This window comes from Henckelia pumila, unplaced genomic scaffold (genome assembly GCF_033568475.1).
Source record: "Henckelia pumila isolate YLH828 unplaced genomic scaffold, ASM3356847v2 CTG_298:::fragment_3, whole genome shotgun sequence".
Classification (NCBI taxonomy): domain Eukaryota; kingdom Viridiplantae; phylum Streptophyta; class Magnoliopsida; order Lamiales; family Gesneriaceae; genus Henckelia; species Henckelia pumila.
Window position 1 is genome coordinate 57,356 of NW_027331797.1, and position 20,676 is coordinate 78,031.

General features: G+C 36.8%; 4 protein-coding genes across 5 annotated transcripts; 3 read left to right on the forward strand and 1 right to left on the reverse strand.

Annotated features, from left to right (window-relative positions):
- The first annotated feature begins 2,195 nt into the window (after positions 1 to 2,195).
- On the forward strand, positions 2,196 to 4,025 carry LOC140871012 (uncharacterized). Its single transcript, XM_073273459.1, has 5 exons — positions 2,196 to 2,601; positions 2,692 to 2,959; positions 3,351 to 3,452; positions 3,528 to 3,595; positions 3,689 to 4,025. Exons 1-5 carry the CDS (start codon positions 2,243 to 2,245, stop codon positions 3,804 to 3,806), a joined length of 915 nt encoding a protein of 304 aa, XP_073129560.1. The 5' UTR covers positions 2,196 to 2,242; the 3' UTR covers positions 3,807 to 4,025.
- A 315-nt stretch (positions 4,026 to 4,340) lies between these two features.
- On the forward strand, positions 4,341 to 9,511 carry LOC140870943 (guanine nucleotide-binding protein alpha-1 subunit). Of its 2 annotated transcripts, none has more exons than XM_073273363.1 (15): positions 4,341 to 4,476; positions 4,963 to 5,111; positions 5,227 to 5,299; positions 5,888 to 5,925; positions 6,016 to 6,105; positions 6,272 to 6,349; positions 6,493 to 6,600; positions 6,719 to 6,820; positions 7,448 to 7,503; positions 8,027 to 8,161; positions 8,390 to 8,483; positions 8,611 to 8,670; positions 8,748 to 8,827; positions 9,016 to 9,247; positions 9,327 to 9,511. In XM_073273363.1, exons 2-14 carry the CDS (start codon positions 5,019 to 5,021, stop codon positions 9,191 to 9,193), a joined length of 1,185 nt encoding a protein of 394 aa, XP_073129464.1. In that variant the 5' UTR covers positions 4,341 to 4,476; positions 4,963 to 5,018; the 3' UTR covers positions 9,194 to 9,247; positions 9,327 to 9,511. The 2 variants fall into 2 exon arrangements, with proteins under 2 accessions (XP_073129464.1, XP_073129463.1); XM_073273362.1 differs by having other exon boundaries at positions 4,346 to 4,507.
- Positions 9,512 to 10,356: 845 nt separating this feature from the next.
- On the forward strand, positions 10,357 to 14,128 carry LOC140871015 (cytochrome b561, DM13 and DOMON domain-containing protein At5g54830). Its single transcript, XM_073273462.1, has 2 exons — positions 10,357 to 13,433; positions 13,967 to 14,128. The coding sequence occupies exon 1, from the start codon at positions 10,601 to 10,603 to the stop codon at positions 13,235 to 13,237; it is 2,637 nt and encodes an 878-aa protein (XP_073129563.1). The 5' UTR covers positions 10,357 to 10,600; the 3' UTR covers positions 13,238 to 13,433; positions 13,967 to 14,128.
- A 112-nt stretch (positions 14,129 to 14,240) lies between these two features.
- On the reverse strand, positions 14,241 to 20,600 carry LOC140871014 (LRR receptor-like serine/threonine-protein kinase ERECTA). The gene is made up of 27 exons (XM_073273461.1): positions 19,998 to 20,600; positions 19,513 to 19,651; positions 19,274 to 19,345; positions 19,100 to 19,171; positions 18,902 to 18,973; positions 18,703 to 18,774; positions 18,545 to 18,616; positions 18,392 to 18,463; positions 18,225 to 18,296; positions 18,070 to 18,138; positions 17,920 to 17,991; positions 17,738 to 17,809; positions 17,578 to 17,649; positions 17,411 to 17,482; positions 17,261 to 17,332; positions 17,103 to 17,174; positions 16,913 to 16,984; positions 16,757 to 16,828; positions 16,611 to 16,682; positions 16,446 to 16,517; positions 16,297 to 16,365; positions 16,161 to 16,232; positions 15,955 to 16,028; positions 15,732 to 15,860; positions 15,318 to 15,662; positions 14,877 to 15,247; positions 14,241 to 14,789 (listed from the first exon to the last, which is right to left on the reverse strand). Exons 1-27 carry the CDS (start codon positions 20,095 to 20,097, stop codon positions 14,430 to 14,432), a joined length of 2,952 nt encoding a protein of 983 aa, XP_073129562.1. The 5' UTR covers positions 20,098 to 20,600; the 3' UTR covers positions 14,241 to 14,429.
- Positions 20,601 to 20,676: the final 76 nt, after the last annotated feature.

The following is a 20,676-nucleotide window of genomic DNA, read 5'->3' on the forward strand; positions in this document are numbered from 1 at the left end:
GGGCAAAATGCATGAAATATTATTCAAAACACATAGATTGAAAGAAGTATGCAATACCAATGTCCTTCAAATGTTGATAAACAATCTGAAAATTTTAAAAACAGATTTACAATATATTATTAATCACATTGACATGAATTCAAAAACATAGATATGAATTGTTCTAACCAAAGAGAACAACAGATTAAAAACAAAAGAACAAAGAAAAGCTTGACCTATCATTTCCGTAGTGTTTAGTGCCCGACCCGTTCTACATTTTCAATACCTTGGCATCCACATGAATTCAGAACCTCAAATACAAATTGTCCAATCAAAGAGAACATCATAATTAAAAAAACCCGAGCTATCATTTTTGTAGTATTTAGTGTCCAATCCTCTCAACAGTTTCAATACCTTTGCCTAACTCCCCGTCAACCTTCAATGTTTTTCTCTCCTCCACTCTTCCGACAATTTCTTTTTGGAATTCTGCATTTAAAAAAAGGTAGCCTAATGATAAATACTTTTTTGATATTCTTGTAGATAATATTTCATCTCTGAGAAATAAAATGTAGTTCACCCAAAATAAGGGAGGCAAGAAAATATTAAACACTTTTGGTAAATGCACAATAACATAACACTCTGCTCAACATAGAAAAAGCAAATACACACACAAATATGTAATTCATCAAACAGTTGAAGAACATGATTAACCAATAAGCAAGTACAATAAATACCTTCATAAACGTTCTCAATTCAAAACATATATCAATTTAGGTGGAAAAAAAACTCCACCAATTCGAATTTCAAATAAAGAAGCAAGCATACTGTTCAATTCTCAATTATCTTTAAAGAAAAAAGAAAAAGAAGACAACTGAAACTGGAGGAAAACGTGAGTCATTTTATAATTTATTTCCAAAATAAATATGGGTCTTGAAAAAATACTAAACATTCGTGCGAAATTTCAATAGAATTTTTGTTTCTGTTACAAAATTTTAATTATTATGATTTATATATAAATCATAATTTAATAGTTTTTTAGTTGCAATTAAGTTGTAAGTAAGATTATGAATAAAAAGATAGGAACACCTGAGTAAGAGACAAAAAGAAGATTTCATTGGTTGAATGATGTGTTTTAACCAATCGAAAAAAAATGTTGCAAATAAAAATAATATAACAACACATTTCCAATTTTCCATAAAGAAGTAAATATGAGGTATTTCTCATATACATCGTTTTCCTTCCTATCTATGATATCTCTTCTCTGGCGAAAAACCGAGGACCTAAAAACAATTCAAGATTTCCATCCGTTTTCTCAATGAGTCGTAGGAAAGAAAGTCAATCCATTGTCTCCAAAGAACAAACAAATTATAAATCTTGGCAAATGCACCGAATGTAAAATACCAAGGATAAGCCAAGAGATCTAAAACTGATTGCAATATATTAATTACAGAAAAAGTATCGACTTTACCTAGCAGTCAAGAAATCAAAATACCCCGCAACAGAGAGACTGGTGTCATTAAGAATTCATGATAGGAAAGTAATAACAGTGTGGTAGTTTTTCGTCTGGACTCTGGATCCATCATTTACTGCCAAATTTCCTATAACTCATCACAGCTTTTTTTTTTTTTCATTCTGAAGCATGTAACTGAAGGGGAGGAAGCGGCTGAGATAACAGGGATTGATGTCGCTCACCATCACATGCAATGCTTTCCTAGAACGTGATGAAGATAAGCAAGGTTTTATATCAACATCTACAGATATGATGAAGATCATAAGCAAGGTTTTATATAAACATCTACATCTGAATGTGATGCCTTAACAAATCCCGATTTTCAGAAAATCGAATACATACAGAGTAGAATATGCAAACCAAATATCAAAAACAAAAGATATTGGAAGAAAGCCATTCGAATCCTTACCTCATGGGAAAATGTTGAGCGCAAAGATCTGGAATTGAGAGCACAAAGTGCAATGGTAGTGTGAAATAGATATTTGAAATCATGTTTAAAATCACGATGAAAGTAACGAAGAAAATGCGGGGGTAGTTGAGGACGAAGTGGGAGGATAAAGGTGACGTTATTTAAATTAATAAAAGAAATAAAAGGGTAGAATTGAGTGAAATTTTTGGTGTGGCAATGACAGACCAAAACAGTTTGTATTAGGGCCTCGGCCTTAATAAAATAGTAATGAATAGTAATGATAAAATATAAAATATTAAAGATTAAGCTGTTTTTGTTTACTTTTTCGTAGCAGGAATAGTAGGATGGGATTGGGAATCCCCTGCCTCAGCATCGTTTCCCTGTACGGCGCTTTTCTCCGCCGTTCTCTAGCCTCCGCCGGCCTCTCCTCTCAGTCACTAGAGATAGACAGCGGCACCACCATTTTCTTCTGGGGCCCCTCTGCCGCCTGCGGTACCAAACCTCCCTTGATCCTCATCCACGGTTTCGGCCCACACGGAATTTGGCAATGGCGCCCCCAAATCACCTTCTTCGCCAGAGAATTCGACGTCTACGTCCCCGACCTCCTTTTCTTCGGCCATTCCTACTCCGATTCCTCCGACAGATCCGAGGTTTTCCAGGCAGCTTGTATAGCTAAACTCCTCCAAAAGCTCGGGATTCGCAGGTATATATATATTTCATTTCATTTTTATTTTTATTGCACAATATATATATATATGTATATAGTATGTCGTTTTTACTTAATTTGCTGCAGGTACTCGGTTGTGGGGACTAGCTACGGTGGATTTGTGGCGTATCGGATGTCGGAGATGTGGCCTGAGAGGGTGGAGAAGGTGGTGATCGCCAGCTCCGGGGTGAATTTGCGGCCGAGAGACAACGTGGAGCTGATGAAGAGAGCGGGAATCGAGAACATCGAGGATCTGATGCTGCCTTGCGCCGCCGGGCAACTGCGGACGTTGCTTGGATTGTGTGTTTTCCGGCGTCTATATCTTCCCGACTTCTTCCTCAATGATATCCTTGACGTAAGTATGTATAATTCGGTTTTTTTAAAAAAAAAAAAAAATTCCGATTGATTGAAAGGGGGTGAACAAACAAATAACAATTGGTGTGTTTCTAAATTATTTTATTCACCTATTTAATTAACTTTCAGGACATATTTGCAATCCCCAAATTTAATATTGTGGTTTTGGTTTTGTTGGGTTTTATCCAATAAATTTTGAACCATGTATAAAAATTATTATTAGATTAAAAAAAAAAATGGTTGTTCTAGGTAGTAATAGCATGATGAATTAATTTAATTTAATTGGTGGTTGGGAAGAGAAGAATATTAAAACATCAACTACCAAAGTAGAAGTGGATGGAGACATCAAGTCTGTGTGAGTAAAGCAATACAAATTAATGGTTGGTGTGCAGAAATTATATTCAGAAAACAGGAAAGAGAAGTTGGAACTCTTGAGAGGATTGAGGCTTGGACGAGATGATAATACTGTCAATAATATATCTCCCCTCTCACAGGTAATTAATTAATTAATTAATTAAATTATATTTCTCTGATTTTTTATTAATAATTAATGAAATGCATATATGCAGGATGTATTGATTGTGTGGGGAGAGCATGACAAGATATTCTTATTGGAGAAAGCCATAGAACTCAGCAAGTATGAAATAAATAATTACTTACTCCTAATTATGATAACTTGTCAAATAAAATATTTATATTATTATTATTATGATATGATGTAACATTGCAGATTGGTGGGGGAGAAGACGAGATTACAAGTTATAAAAAACGCATCGCATGTCCCGCAACTCGAGAATCCAGCGTGTTTCAACAACATTGTCAAAAATTTCTTATGTGGAATGTTATGATCCATCCATCATTCAATCTTTTTTATTTTTTTTTTGAAAAAAAAAATATGTAGTATGGCTTGTAATCTATTCTTGTTCCTTTGAAAGCATTCATGTATTTACAATGCCTAAAAAAAGAATAATTAAGATGGTCTCTAGAAATCATGTATTTACAATCCCTAAATTATAAAGAAGATATTGATCTCGATCTAGTTTTTTAAGTCTCATGCATGTATTTGCTTAATTAAATATAAATATTATAACCAATCAAATAATTTTATATATATAACAAGATTATATATATATATAAGAATAAGAGAACATGGACTGCAGAAGACGCTAATATGGGTGGGCGCGTTCGTCTGATAGGGCTTATAGCCTATGCTGGAGACATACCCCCAAAGTGTACATCAGACATTCAGATTATTTATTTATTTATTAATAAATAAAGAATAATAATAATAATAATAATAATAATAATAATAATAATAATAATAATAGTCAAGTAAATTTTATTTTTTTAAAAAAAAAAATTCTACAACATTAATAAAAAAGAAAAAAGAAAATATTAATTTACGTTTCATGTTTGTATTTGTTTCTCCCTTTGCTTTGATTTGCTTTCTGTGTGTTCGTTGGTGATGCTCAGATCCACGCTCCTTTCTGCTTCAATCACAGTGTGTTAGCTTAGCTGGTGACTATCATTTCTACTGTGTTGCTCCTATGTAAAAGCTCTACTCGATTTACTTTTTCTCACTTGTTTTTAGGGTTTCATCATGGGTCTGTCCCTTTCTTTTGATTTTTAGTATAGTATTTTTCAATCTTGAGCGTTTACACCATTGCCGATGGAGCTTAAAGAATGATTATCAGGGAATTTTGTTTCATACCATTTTTCTTTTCTTATTCCGTATGCTGGTCAAACATAATGACCCCACGCTGTAGCAATTGCATTTGCCGAATTTATTCTCTTCATGATCTGAATGCTATGTACATTTTATCTTTCTGCTCGTTGACTTCTGTCTTTATGCTGATTTTGAGTCTAGAATACATTTCATTCGGCTCCTGATCCTGTTTTTGGTGTGACTTGTGTAATGGAGAAACACTTGCATCATTTGCTTTAATGAAATGTTCTACTTTTGGGGTATGACTGTAATCATCTTTTTTCTTCTGTCGTTATTAGGGAAGCCAATGACACTTTTTAGAAGAAATCCATCTTTCGCAGCAGTTTGACTCTACATGGTATTTATGTGGTATACTCTGATTGACACTATGGGGTTAATCTGCAGTAAACAGCAACGTAGTCAAGCTGATTCTGAAGAACATGAGCAGGTACATCTTCTATATCTACCCAAATCTTTCCTCACATGCTTATTGTTTTTTTTTTAAAAAAAAATTATCTTTTGTTATTTACGCATTAATACATGTCTGTCGCATTGATTCCCAGGCTGCTGAAATAGAGAGGAGAATCGACCGAGAAACAAAGGCAGAGAAGCATATTCAGAAACTGCTGCTACTAGGTATCCATACGGGGAAACTGGTTATTGATTCTGCCATATGTTCATTGATTTAGACGATCTGACCAAATATACTGACATACATGTTTTCTCGCTTAGTTTTTAGGGTTTGATCTAAGGAAGGTTCATATGTAGACGCTTTAGTGGCTACTTTTGTTTTTATACATGGAATTACTAATTTATGTCACCGCCAACACAACCAGTAACAGTTCATTGGCTACTTTTAAAATGTAACTTACTTTCTGTACAATCCTTGCGGAACCCTTCTAAGCACAAGCTTTGGCTGTGTCATTCATCTGATTATTTGGATAGAAGATGCTATGTATACTTTATTTCATAGCATGTTTAAAAAAATCTCTTTTGGCTCTCTCATAGTTTGGGATGTCTCTTTCCACAATCCGCCTAATCACAAATTAGTGGATAATCTGGTAACAGAAATTACAAGGGTGTCTGTTTAAGGTCTTCCAAGTTTTGTTTAAAATTGTTCTCATGATATAAGCACGCATCATAAGAGTATCTTCTTTTGCCTTTGTATGTGTTTTTACCTTTTTCCATTCTTGTTTGATATTCACTGGAATGCGCTTGTTTAAGGTGCTGGAGATTCTGGGAAGTCCACTATTTTCAAGCAGGTAAGACACCTTACTTTTACTCTCTGAACATCACAAATTATTTTATGCAAACATTTTTTTATTATCAGGTGCATGTTAAATGTCGTGCAGATAAAACTTCTGTTTCAGAGTGGGTTTGATGAGGCTGAGCTCAAAGGATACATCCCTGTAATTCATGCCAATGTTTATCAGACAATAAAAGTATGAAATACTTGGAAGGTTATGTTGGTTTATTCCCTTTAGGGAACACACACTTTTTTACCAGTGTTGATGGCCTGAGAAAATGAAGTTTTCAAACGACATAATGTAGTACTTGAAGTTGCATGTGCACGATATATTAGTTTGAATTGATTATTGATGCTCGCAGATTTTACACGATGGATCAAAGGAATTGTCTCAAACGGTATCAGATTCCTCGAAGTTCATTATATCTGATGAAAATAAGGTCTGAATCAGTTTTTCATAGATTTTGCAAAAGTTTTTTTTGATAGTGACTATTTCAAATGCCCATGTATGAAATTTTTGTTATTTTTCAAACATCCGGTTTTAGTGATGGAATTTACTTTCAATGGTGTTTTCCTGCATTAGCAAATTGGGGAGAAACTCTCAGAAATTGGTAGTAGGTTTGATTGCCCAACTCTTACAAAAGAACTTGCTAATGAGATAGAAGCTATCTGGAAAGATAGTGCCATACAGGTCAATTTTCCTTCATCCAAATGGCTAGGTTAATCTTTTGCTAGATTCTGATGTCTTTTTGGATTACCTGAATCTGTTAAGAGTTTTATTACATCTAATGTTTGAATGCGGTCTGCAGGAAACATATTCCCATGGCCATGAACTTCAGGTTCCAGATTGTGCGCATTATTTTATGGAAAATTTGGAACGACTGTCAGATTCAGACTACATTCCTACAAAGGTGAGCGAAAACTCAAGCTCTTACACACCTCTTTCTTCCTTTTAGCTTTGGTAATTTAAGTATAAATTTTCCAGCAGTGGCAACAATAGATTTTTTGCTATAAAAAACGAAGTACCTTTTTTTATGTCAAGTTGGTGAAAGATATTTTTCTATATTTACATAATCTCCATACTCCCCTGTCCCACTTTCAGAAACCTTCACCCCTGTTTATAAACCTCTGCTGCAGCAAATCAACAAGGGTAAAATTTTATCTTCTCTTGTCATTCTGGCTGTGTTGTATACCATTCATTTTGTTCTTTGTTTGACCGTTCATGACTATTGTGTTGTGTTTGACTTGTTTTCTTAGAATATCGGAGAAATTCTATGGAGTTAGATTTGATATTATTGATAGCTTTGACATAATTGCGACTCAGTATTTGACCATATTTATTCCAAATTAATTTTATTATTATTTTCTGAGCTGAGAGAATAATGGAGTTTTAGTCCTGACTCCTGTGGACATTGTCTCGTGCGGATGTAGGTCTTTATGACCAAACCAGTGTTGGCTTTTATACTCTCTATGCTATATTTTCCTATTTCAAATTCAACACGTTCCAGATGTTTAATTTAATTTTTGTCTTGAAATAGGAGGATGTTCTTCATGCCAGGGTTCGGACAACTGGTGTTGTAGAAATCCAGTTCAGGTAATAAGTGATTCTTTTCCTCCTAGAGAATAGACAAAATACTTCTCTTTTAACCCTCAATACAAAACTTAGCCTCAAGATGATGGATGAACCGGTTTTCCATATCTATGTGTAAATAAAATGTTCTTTCATTTCCTGGGGTAAAAGCAGCAGTTATCGTAACAATGTGTTGAGTTACTCTTTATCCATAGATTGACTTGACTTTTATTTTAAGATGAGGAGATGAGTGAAAATTCTTCACATTTCACTTATGGACATATCATCATCAACCGTTATCAGTCTTTATTTTAGCAAATCGGAGCGATTTGGTGATATGATATAATTCATGCTCTATTTGTAATTATGGCATGCGATTTATTTAAGTGAATTTAAAAATATTTTATTGGAACGAAAAATTGTGTGTTGAAAATGCATGGGAGGAGTTTCAACATGAAGAAAAAAAAAAAAGAATGATATAAAGTAGATAGTTTCAATGATGTAAAAAGGTTTATATCATCGTGTCTAATCGTTTAAGCATTTGCAGCCCAGTTGGAGAGAACAAAAAAGGCGGTGAAGTATATCGACTCTTTGATGTCGGGGGCCAGAGAAATGAAAGAAGAAAATGGATTCATCTATTCGAGGGTGTTGCAGCTGTGATATTTTGTGCAGCTATTAGCGAGTATGTTTTATTTTACACCTCGGTTACCATTCAGAAAGAACTAGTTTTTGACATCTTGATGGCTTCCTTGTTGAAGCATCAACATTATTTAGGATTGTGACCTTAATTATCATTCCTCGTTACTTCAATATTTTACAGCTCTTACTGAGAAGTTTGTATCTGTTAAGTTTTCTCATTTGCTGTTATGCAAATATTGTTACTTACACAATTTGTAATACTTTGTTTCAGTTATGATCAAACTCTCTTTGAGGATGATAACAAGAATAGGATGATGGAGACAAAAGAACTCTTTGAGTGGGTCCTAAAGCAGCCTTGCTTCGAGGTTTTTCCATGACAAATTACAAGATATTATTTTGTTGCGTATGCTCAGAGAGTTCCTTTAATATCACAATTCCATCAATGGGTATATACTACTGGTCCGCTGGCTAACCTTTTCCTCTTCAATGCAGAAAACTTCTTTCATGCTATTTCTCAACAAATTTGATTTATTTGAAAAGAAGATTCTGAAGGTAAGTGAATGTGGAGGTCCACAACCTCTGTTGGCTCTGCATCCATGTGATTGTGATCATAATTTTCTTGTATACAGGTCCCATTGAATGTATGTGGGTGGTTCAAGGATTATCAGCCAGTTTCAACTGGAAAACAAGAAATTGAGAACGCGTATGAGTAAGTGTTTTCTTTAACTCCTCTTTGAGGCTCGGATGAGGTTTCGAATTGGGCTCTAATATGAGATTGTCTTTCCCTTAAAGCATAAGATCCTCATTTGAACTCTGATATACACTAGGATAACACATTAAAATTACTTGATCTGTCATATTTTAGCATTCATTCAACTCGTGATGCGTGACATTCAGGTTCGTGAAGAAAAAATTCGAGGAACTGTATTTCCAGAGCACGACCCCTGATCGGGTAGATCGGGTCTTTAAGATCTATAGAACAACAGCCTTAGATCAGAAACTTGTGAAGAAAACTTTCAAGCTTGTCGATGAAACTTTGAAACGAAGAAATCTATTTGAAGCAGGTCTATTGTAATGACAAACTCAACTTCAAGATTTCACGATTCCATACAGTAGAGAGTGATTTAAGGTTGGCCCGCTTGTTTTTCATCTTTTAAAATCCCAGTTAAGATTGATGTTAATGAGTTTCTTGCTTGAAAACCTTTCAGGTGCTTTTTTGAATAGGAGGATGGATGAAGTGACACTTTAAAAATTTGTAATCTTTTAACATTCATCCTGTGTAAATCACATATATTTTCATCATTAATTTGACCGTATATCTCTCTTTGGATGAGTGGTGATGGTTTTAAATTTGTCAAAGAATAAATAATGAAAACGCACCTCCAATATATATTTTTTTAATATATAAAGTAGGACTTTAATTTATTCAAAATTTGTTGTTTTATTGTAAAAGTTGTTTAATATTAAATGCCATGCGTGGGAGAAAAAAGCGGAAACTATGCAAATGCGCATAATAATAAAATTAAATAGTCCTTGATTGAATCGCTGGCTTGTGATTGATTATTCATTGTTCTTGAACGACTGTGTATTTTAAATCTAACTTGACACTAAGTTCCTTCATTTTAAAGGCAAAGCAAGCCAATTATATTTGACTACAAGCAAACATTTATTGTTCACTCTCTTTCTGTCGACATATTCCAACAAAAATGTCAACTTTTATATTAAGACTTTTGTAAATCGTTTGACTGGTTTATGTGATGATACACGATACATAATATAAATATAATAAATCAACATATTTTGATAATATAATGTTGTATCATAATAATCATTTATAATATTTGAGCTAAACATTAGACAAACAAAATGATTAATCAATCAATTTCTTATAATCTGCATAAAAAAAGATGTGATGTCTTCTATCAATATTTTTCTCATTCAATTCCCATGATACAGAAAAGCAATTATTAAATTATTTCACCTCTTCTCGTAACTCTGGTATGCTAGGTTAACCAGATATATCCAATTGTCGAGAATAAATGTGTTAAAGAGAGGTTGAACTCTATAATTAATATTTTTATTAATTCATAATTGTTTGTAAAACATTTTTATGTTTTTTTAAAAAAAGAAGGAAAAAAAAAAAGTAGAAGTTATTTGTAAGAAAGCAAGGAGTTGAATAACGTTTTTTGAGATGAGAAACCAATAATTTATTTAGAGAATTGGAATACAGATGAAACCCCTCCCTAGCCAAGTCAAGCCAAGCCAGGCCTAGCTCCTCTCTCCTTCCTCGAAGTCGATCGTCAAACTCTCAAACTGAAAATCAAGATCACTCGCCCCCTTTGTTTTGTGTTTCTCGTTCTGTTTCCCTCTTTATCTACACACACAGTGTTATGTTTGAATCCTTTGTGTAAACATCTATAATATATTCAATCCCATATACATTTGCTTGCTTGCCCAGGTCCGTTTTTCCCGATCTCTCTCCATGGCCCCATCAAGGCTCCTCCTTTTTTGGTTTTTTATGCATTTCTCATACTCGGATCCGGGCCCGGATTGCCCCCGAACCAACACTTCCCTTGTCAACTTCACATCCCAATTCACCATGGTCCAACACCAGCTGCGCGGTGTATTTTCCCTTATTGATGATTGTTCTTTTAGGGTTTCACAATTTGATATGCTATCCGGATCCGACGTCCACTGGTGGGGAGCTTTAGGGGATGATCTCCACAATCTCACCAAGGGTTTTCCCGTTTCTGATTCTAGCTTGAATCAGACTTACAAAAACGATACCTTCATCGTTAGTTTGCGGAAAAACGTTACATGGGATCAAGTTAAAGTTCTAGCTGTTTGGGATATCCCCACAGCTTCAGATTTTGGACATGTCTTGTTCACTAATCACTCTGTAAAGGAAAGCTCGAATTTATCATATGACGAGCAGCCAACCATGTTCAACAATTGTAGAGTGTTATCTGATAATTTTAGGATTAGGTGGAGTTATAAGGAAGGGGTGGATACTGTTGATATTGGGTTGGAGGCTGCAATTGGAATTCAGGATTATATGGCTTTTGGGTGGGCGAACCCCAATGCTTCGGGTTCTTTTATGGTTGGTGGTGATGTAGCAGTCACAGGATTTAAGGGGGATGGTATGCCATTTGCTGATGATTATTATATTACAAGGTATAGTGAATGTATGTCAAATGATGACGGGACTGTTCAGGGGGTCTGTCCAGATGCTATGTATGAAGCTAATGATCCTGGACAGATCAATAATACAATGATGATTTATGGGCATAGGAAGGATGGAGTGTCGTTTATTAGATATAGGAGACCATTGAATTCCACCGATCACAAATATGATCTACACGTTGATCCCAATCAGACGATGAATGTTATATGGGCAATAGGACCAATTAAGCCACCTGATAGTATACGGCCATTCTATCTTCCACAAAATCATGGTGGGAGCTATGGTCACTTGAGGTTCAACCTATCTGAGAATATAAATGAATGCTTGGGACCATTGGATGCTGAAGAGAAGGAGGATCAAGATCTTGTCATCGCCAATAAAAAGGAGCCACTTCTTGTAGCAACGGGTCCAGCCTTGCATTACCCAAATCCTCCGAATCCTCCTAAAGTTCTTTACATTAACAAGAAAGAAGCTCCTCTTCTGAGGGTAGAGAGGGGTGTTCCTGTAAAATTTTCAATACAGGCTGGGCACGATGTGGCGTTATATATCACATCTGATCCTATCGGTGGTAACGCGACTTCAAGAAACATGTCCGAGGTTATATATTTCGGTGGACCAGAAGCTGAAGGAGTGCAAGCCAGTCCTACTGAATTGACTTGGGCACCTGACCGCAACACGCCTGATCTTGTTTACTACCAGTCTCTTTTCACACCAAAGATGGGCTGGAAAGTTCAAGTGGTCGATGGAGGTTTACCAGATATGTACAGTAGTAGTGTTTCTTTGGATGATCAGCAAGTCATGTTTTTCTGGACATTGTCAGAGAACTCTATATCTATTGCAGCTAGAGGTGAGAGAAAAAGTGGCTATCTAGCAATTGGTTTTGGTCGTGGAATGGTAAACAGCTATACTTATGTGGGTTGGGTTGATGAAAGTGGCAAAGGAAGGGTGAATACGTATTGGATCGATGGAAGGGAAGCTTCAAGTGTGCATCCAACTAACGAGAATTTGACGCATGTGAGATGCAAATCCGAAAATGGTATTATCACCCTGGAGTTCACTCGTCCTTTTAATCCTTCATGTGATCGGAATGAAAGACAAGAATGCAACAACATTATCGATCCTTCGACTCCTCTAAAAGTTATCTGGGCAATGGGCACCCAATGGTCAGATGCTTTAAGTGTGAGAAATATGCATTTTTCCACAAGCAAGAGGCCAATGAGTGTGCTGCTTATGCATGGTTCTGCGGAGGCAGAGGAGGACTTGCGGCCTGTTCTAGCTGTACATGGCTTCATGATGTTTCTGGCCTGGGGTATTTTGCTTCCTGGTGGAATTCTGGCAGCTAGGTACTTGAAGCATGTAAAAGGGGATGGTTGGTTTCAGATTCATGTCTACCTGCAGTACTCTGGATTAGCTATAATTTTCCTTGGTTTTCTGTTTGCTGTTGCTGAGCTCCGGGGTTTAACTTTCGATTCATTGCACGTAAAGTTTGGAATGTTGGCCATATTGCTAGCGGTAGCACAACCTGTGAATGCTTACATGAGACCTAAGAAGCCAGCAAATAGTGAGGAGGTATCTTCAAAGCGAGAGATTTGGGAGTATACTCATTTTATAATTGGCAGATGTGCGATACTTGTTGGAATTGCTGCACTTATTAGCGGAATGAAGCATTTAGGGGAGAGATATGGAGATGAAAATGTTCATGGCCTGAGCTGGGCACTGATAGTTTGGTTCTTGATAGGTGCTTTAACTGTAATGTATTTGGAGTATCGTGAGATGAAGAGAAGGCGGGAAAGTATATTTGGAAGAAGCAGTTTTGTGATGGAAAATGGAGATGAGGAAGATATTGATCTCTTGAACACAAGTCGGGCGGCGACAGACAAGGAATCACATTCTTCCAATAGAATGGAGATCCAGTTGGAACCATTGAGTAGATAGAGATACCTTAAATGGCTATTTGCTAGTGATCCATATTGATTTTGAATGCATAATCATGCTGGTAGATGATATTTCAGTGCTTTGAGGTTTCATTTATTTGTCACGAGATTTCTCCTCCCGTCTTTATGGTTCTGGAGAGGAGATAGCAAAAGCGGCATCCATCTTGTATACTTGAAAACTCATTATACAGAGAAAGGTTATTATTCTTTTCTTCATTCTCAGAAGCATGAGATTTCACTCGCATGTGTACAATTATATGCATTTAACCGACCCGACCGTCAAGAATTCATCTGTTTTTTTGGGTCAAATGTATGATATGTTTTGGCTTGGACAGTTTGGTTAATGGTGAATGGCGAAACACGCATGCTTTTGATATCCGTAAATGCATGGGTCTAACGACTAACAATACATTTGGAAATATTAGCGAACAAATTCGAAACATTTACTCTGAATGTTGTTCAGCTGATCAGCTCTTCAATGAAAGCATTATGTATCTATTACTTTTTCTGCATCTGGTGTTTTCTTTATCTCCACTCTTTAGAAGAAAAATATCTCTAGACCCAAAAAAGTTTGGCGAGAAGGACCCAAAATATTTTGAAGATGTAAACTTTGATGAATTTATCATCTTGTTGTCTAGCAAGGGTTGTATGAGGGGTGTTAAGTTAAAAATCTTGGTCGAGAAAATTACCAAGATAATTCAAATATGTTCTCCTTCCTTATCTTCTGTAGGGAAAGACTGATCATTCGGAGTATTATGGAGATGTCGAGGAGGAGAAGGGGCATGTGAAAACCATCGAGGAAGTATACAGAGAGGCATCTCGAGGGTGGTATAATAAACGGGTGACAACCAATACTCACTTGTTCCATTCGAGATCATCTTCTTTGGCTGATCTCTGCAACAGTGTGTCGTCTATTATTGTTTCTGCAAACTCAAATCCAGTCTCATAATATAACAGCCAAAAATCAGATATATTTACAAACAAAGCAAAAAAGGTCACGCATGTAGAAGAAGCCAAATCTTAAGTTAGCAAGGCCCATTTGTACATATCAACACAATGCATTTGGTCCAATTTGCAATGCTTTTAATTCTCAATCTCATGGAAAAAAGGGCACGCACCTCTATTACTGCAACTACTATTTATCTGCCTTCTTTTTTTATACAAATTGTTTTACTCAATAATAATAGTCTAATTCAGACACTATTCTGAGAGATTACTTCTCCAAATTTGAGAAAGAGTTGAGCGTCTGAGGTGCTCATGGACGAGTAATTCAGCAAGTGGGGAGTCGGCGTTTTCAGATTTGCATACTCGTCCTTGTAACACTGGTGGACTTTGGTCGAGTCAGAGGGAATTAATTTAGCTTCCGGGGTAGGCACCATGGTACCTAGTACTCGAACAACCTCGTGCATCGTCGGTCGGTCTGATGGCTGTCTCTTGCTGCACAAAAGAGCTAGTTGAAATACTTTCTTAACTTCTCCCAGATCCTTGCAGGTTTCTAGTATTTCTGGATCAACCGTATCCATAACCGCATTGTTGGCTGCTTTTGATAAAATCTGCAACAGAAAAGTAATCAAAAACTCTCATCCATCACTCTTTGATTCCGTTGAAATGATGCTATCAAATCAAAAAAAAAAACCTACCAGGTAATGAAGATTGGATTCATTATCCACAGCTTTCCTCCCTGTGAGAAGCTCCAGCAGCACGATTCCATAGCTGTATACATCGGATTTCTCAGTGAGCCGGGATGTACGGGCATATTCCGGGTCAATGTAACCAATGGTTCCCATTATGTAAGTAGAAGTGTGGGTTTTAAACGTGCACAAGCTCTTGGCTATGCCAAAGTCCGTGAGATGGGCCTCGTAATCCTTGTCCAATAAAATGTTGGATGACTTAACGTCTCGATGGATTATTCGGGGGCTACAATCGTGGTGCAGATAAGCTAGCCCTTGTGCAGCCCCCATGGCTATACGAAGACGTGTGTCCCAGTCAAGCTTTTTCTTCCTCGTATTTCCTGGAGTTCGGAATTTCATATGACAATATAATAAATACAATCACTAGACACTAAACAAAATGGTACTCACCATGGAGAAGGTCCCAGAGACTCCCATTTTCCATGTAATCGTAAAACAGAAGATTTCCCAATGGAGAAAGGGAATATCCTTGGAGACCGACTAGGTTACGATGTTTGATGCTCCCAACAGTCTCGAGCTCGGTCTCAAATTCTTTCAAGCAATGAGGGTGAGAATAGAGTTTCTTGATGGCCACAGGCTTGCAGTTCTTGAGAACACATTTATACACAGTGCTCGATGCTCCATACCCGATTATAAATTTCTCGTTCAAGTTCTCTGTCATCCTCATGATATCCTCATATACATGAAGAGCCATGTTCATGTGGAGGATTACAAGCTTTGGAGTCGAGTAGCTCACTGTCATTCGAAAACATGAAAAAAATGAGAAGAACCCTTTGGAAAAATAACAACACTAGCTCACTGCACCTGGTTTGTCAAAAGGCCCATCCAAAAACGGTTTTGGATTGTGTGGTCGGCAAGCCGCAACTAAAATCATAAGAAGGATAACCAAAGCACCCAGAGAGATTCCAAGTATAGCAGCTTTAGATAATGTGACTGGAAATATTAACACAGGAAAATACGGTCACCAGACGAAAGTAAATTAGCCGTGCAACTTTATTTAAATAAAGCACACTATTTCCATACGGACCTCGCTCAGTGGGACGAGGTGTGTGGCAAGCAGAACTAAGCCAGTAACCACATAGACCTGGATTTCCTAGGAAGCTAGGAGGGAAAGAAAGATACATTTCACATTAGGCCAAAATAAAAAAAGGAGACTTGGTACAAATAAATTAGACTGATGTAAACTTCAACTTCGTCCGTGTATTCAAATAGAGAATCAGAGGGGAAGCACACCTGTCGGGTGAAAATCTTGAGAAATTATTGCCTGTTGGTATATATCCAGCAAGGTGATTGTATGATACATTCCTGCATAGACTCAACAGGATTAGACATCGACAATGAGAGAAAAATAGTTTGAAGGCGAACCTACAGCACAGTAAGGCTGAGACAGTTAGCCAGCGACATTATATCCCCTGATATGTTGTTGCTCTCAAGCTTCCTGCGTAACAAATACTACATTATCATCAAGAGAAAAAGCATCTCGCTTCATGTGTATGTACATGTGTGTATAGTTCTTACAGCAAAAACAAGTTTTGAAGCTGCCCAAGTTCTTGGGGTATCGAACTTGAGAGATGGTTACTTGAAAGATCTCTGCAAGAAATTGAACACAATTCTATGTCATGCAAATTCATCGAGAAAGAAAAAATAAACCAAGGGTCCAGATCATGAAGTTAGTCTCCATACATCTCCATCACACTTCTCAGGTTCCCAAACTCAGCAGGAATGGCTCCAGTCAAACCATTATAGCTTAAATTCCTGTCAAATGGCTAATGAAAATAAGATGAGACAAAAAACATTACGAAACAAAATCTGCACATTCGATAACTCACAGTTTCAAGAGATGTTCCAAGTCACCTAGAGAAGAAGGCATATAACCACTGATCATGTTATTCGAAAGGTCTCTGTTTCAACGGGTGAAAAGTGTATTATTCATGTGTAACAATATGGTGTGATACTGCTATTCAATATAACAACCTATCACTTACAGAGTGTCTAAATTCCCTATGCGTGACAACTCAACTGGAATTGGACCCTTGAGATTATTTGAGGATAGATTCCTGCGGAAATGGATTTGACAGAATGAACACTTAGCTAAAGGCCTGAGAACGGGAGAATAGAAAGCAGACTCGGATCAGGAAAGGCAAATTTCTTGGTAATCAAAGGGGAGGAGCTCACAAATAGGTCATGCTTTCAAGCTTTTGAAGTTCTGGAGGAATGGTTCCACTCAACTTGTTTCCATGCACATTGCTGTCATCAAATCATAAAGTGAATGATAGCCCAGAAAGAAATCGAACTGAGAAAGAAAAAAATACAGGACAGCAATAAAAGCTCACAGGCTATTCAGATTTGTACAAGAGCTAAGATTATCTGGTATCGACCCCTCTAGGAGGTTGTTGGCTACATTTCTGCAACAGGTAAAGCAACATGACTTTGCAGTTCTGTAAAGAGCAGCATGAGAAAGATGTCGTGAAGGAAACGATTACAAGTCAAATAAATCAGTGAGCTTCCCAAGTTCTGGCGGGATGCCCCCCGTGAGCAAATTGTCATTCAATTCCCTGATATAAAGAAAAAGACAGTGGATAACGCTAGATAATAAATTTTGAAATTGAATATTCAGATGTTAGTTGAAGCGGCTCTAAGATTTCCATACAGATAGTGAAGTTTTGTCATATTTCCAAGCTCGGCAGGAATGGACCCAGTTAGCTTGTTTCCGTGAAGATATCTGCAAGGGAAAATGGAAACTGAGAATGATACATCTTGCTTTCACTTTTTACTAAAAGAATCGGGGAGAAAAAAGTTGTGTTACTTACAGTTTCTCAGTGTAAGTTAAATTTCCTAAAATTGGCGGGATTGTTCCACTCAACAAATTGCAACTTAGATCTCTGGAATGAATTGAACGCAAAGAACATAGACATGATTAAAATAAAAACTAAATGTAAGAAACTTATTTTCGTAAACTCGAGGTTACCAAGTAACAGGAAAAACCACTTACAACACAGCAAGTGCTTGCATCAAGCCTATGACTGATGGAATTTGCCCAGAAAACCGATTACCTTGCAAAGACCTAGTATGCAACAGAATTCAATTTGTATCACAGTTATGCATATACAGCTAAATACGAAGAGAACGGAAGGGAACTTACAAGGTAGCAACTTGGAGGAATCCAATGTTGAAAGGAATCTCACCCGAAAAATTATTATACGACAGATCCCTATTGTTAACAACAAATTTTTAATGCTTCAGACAATTGTATCACACACTTCTTGATTCAATTTATGAGCAAGTTTTGGTACTGACAGAACTTGGAAGGCGGTGCAGTTGCCTATGCTATCAGGAATTGTTCCACTCAAGCTGTTATTTCTCACGTCACTGCATATACCAGATGACTGAGTCTTAGTTTGCCAATGATCCAAAAACGTAAATTTGAAACTTCAAGAGACAATGGCGATGATTTGGAAACTTACAAGTACCACAAACCGGTTAGCTGACACATATCGGGGGACAGTGTACCTTGCAAGTTATTTCCCCGAAAACCCCTTTGACAAAAGTAAGAATTCATATAAGAATAACATGTTATTCAACGACTGGCTAGTTTCATGAAAATAAATCCAACTCACAGATACTGCAGAACTTCATTCCAATATATAAGTCTTGGTATTTCCCCACTCAGCTTATTCTGAGCCAAGTCCCTATCCATTTGAAAGAACTTGAGCTCTCAAAACCCTAATCATCAACGAGGATATCAAAACAAATTGTACATAATGGTCACACTCACAAAATTTTCAAGTTCGGAATCTGAGACAATGTTGAAGGTATCGGACCAATCAACTGATTATTCTTCAAAATCCTGTCAAGCATAGTTAAACAAAGAATGACTCCAAAAAATACAACAGAAGTTTTGCAAAACTTTCTACAGAACACGAGGGGAAAGAACCTAAATGAAGGTAGTAAACTGCATTTCCAGATTAACTTACAAGTTCTCAAGTTGCTTTAGCTTCGAAATTGAGAAGGGAATATCTCCATAGAGCTCATTAAATGACAAGTCTCTGGAGAGGATGGGAATTAGCCCATATATTATCGCACAAATAAATAAATCCCAAAACATTTTCCCGTATATGTCGCCTATAAGACAGTCATAATCCTTGACAGGAAATAATACAATACAAACTTACAAGCTTCTCAGAGCTGAACAGTCCCCAATCTCGTCTGGGATTTGTCCAGAAATCATATTCGCTCTTAAATCGCTGATTTAAAATACATGCAACAGCAAAACAATATTTGATTACATTGCAATTTTCAAGGAAAGTTCATTATGAGAGGAAAACGTAAGAAACAATGTCAATTACATGGAGAGCAAGCTTCTAAGCTGCCCTATGGCAGGCGAAATTTCCCCGTCGAGGTTTAAACCGGAGAGATTACTGCGAATGGAAATATGAACACAAATTGGAATAAAGGACAAATCGAAGAAAACCAAAATCACTGCCACAAATTACTTCGCTCGGGCGAAAAATGAATCAGAGGACAGATCCCCGAGATACTAAAATAAGGGAGATGGTGAAAAAGGAAAAAGAATAGAAAAACTTACAGTGCAACCACATTGAAGGTGACATTATCACACGTAATCCCTCTCCACACACAGTAATCCGAAGATGGAGAATCTATCCAGTCATAAAGCACATTGTCCACGTCTCTAAATGACTTCTTCACCTCCAGCAAAGTAGCCCCTGTTCCAGAGAAGTTCATAATTTTATTTTATTTTTTCAAAAAAAAAAAAAAAGTGCATACTTCGATGAAGCTTTGAATTTATATGTTCTAACTCAAGGAACAGCTTGAAATTGACAACTTGAACGAAACTTATTATTTTAAAAAAAAAAAAAGAAAAAAGAAAAAGGTAGAGAGAACGACGCGATTATGGTACGTCCCGGAACCAAATATTAAAAAACAAACCGGGTGAAAACTGCACAAAAGTCAAGAATTAGTTGAGTTGCGAAACTCCACTCCACTCCACTCCACTTTCAAATGCCACAATAAACCAAGAATAGAAAAAGGCCAAACGCAAACTACTCTTACCATCATCGCAGTCCACAAGAGCGAAGCTGAAGCACATCACCAGAAATCCAACGAGAAGGAATTGTTTGCACAAATTAGCCATAATAATCACTACTACCATGAATGATTATTTTATTAAAGTTCAGCTGACCGGAGGAGTAGAAAACGAAAATGGATGGGATGCGGAGAGTTTAAAGTGTGAAAGAGGTGGGAAGGAGAGAAATATAATTGAGTCCTAGTACCAGTTGAAAAATGTGACAAAGGAAAGAAAGAGCAGTAGCAATGGCTTGATGCAATGTTCAATCACATCGTTCTCTGCCACAAGGCCCTTGTGTGAGAGAGAAGAGAAGAGAAGAGAACAGTACGAGTATTGTAAAATGGAGGAAAGAGAATGGAGAATTATTTAATTTAAAGAAGAAAACGTTAAAAGACCATCTGCCAAGCCTCTGATAGTAGACCTGCCCTGCCCCTGCTACATCAATACAACATTTACAGCTCTCAATTTGACAGCTTTCTCTCTCAATGCTCTCCTCCAACTCTAAATACAAATAACTATCTCTAAAATGTAATCAAGATTGAATCTTTTTTTAGTTTCCCTAGCCTTCACCACATAATAATTTTACGAGTGAGTAAATACAGAGGGCCCTCAACTTTTTTCTCCTTTTTATTGGAGTTGTCTGAGTCTTCAATTCATCCCCCA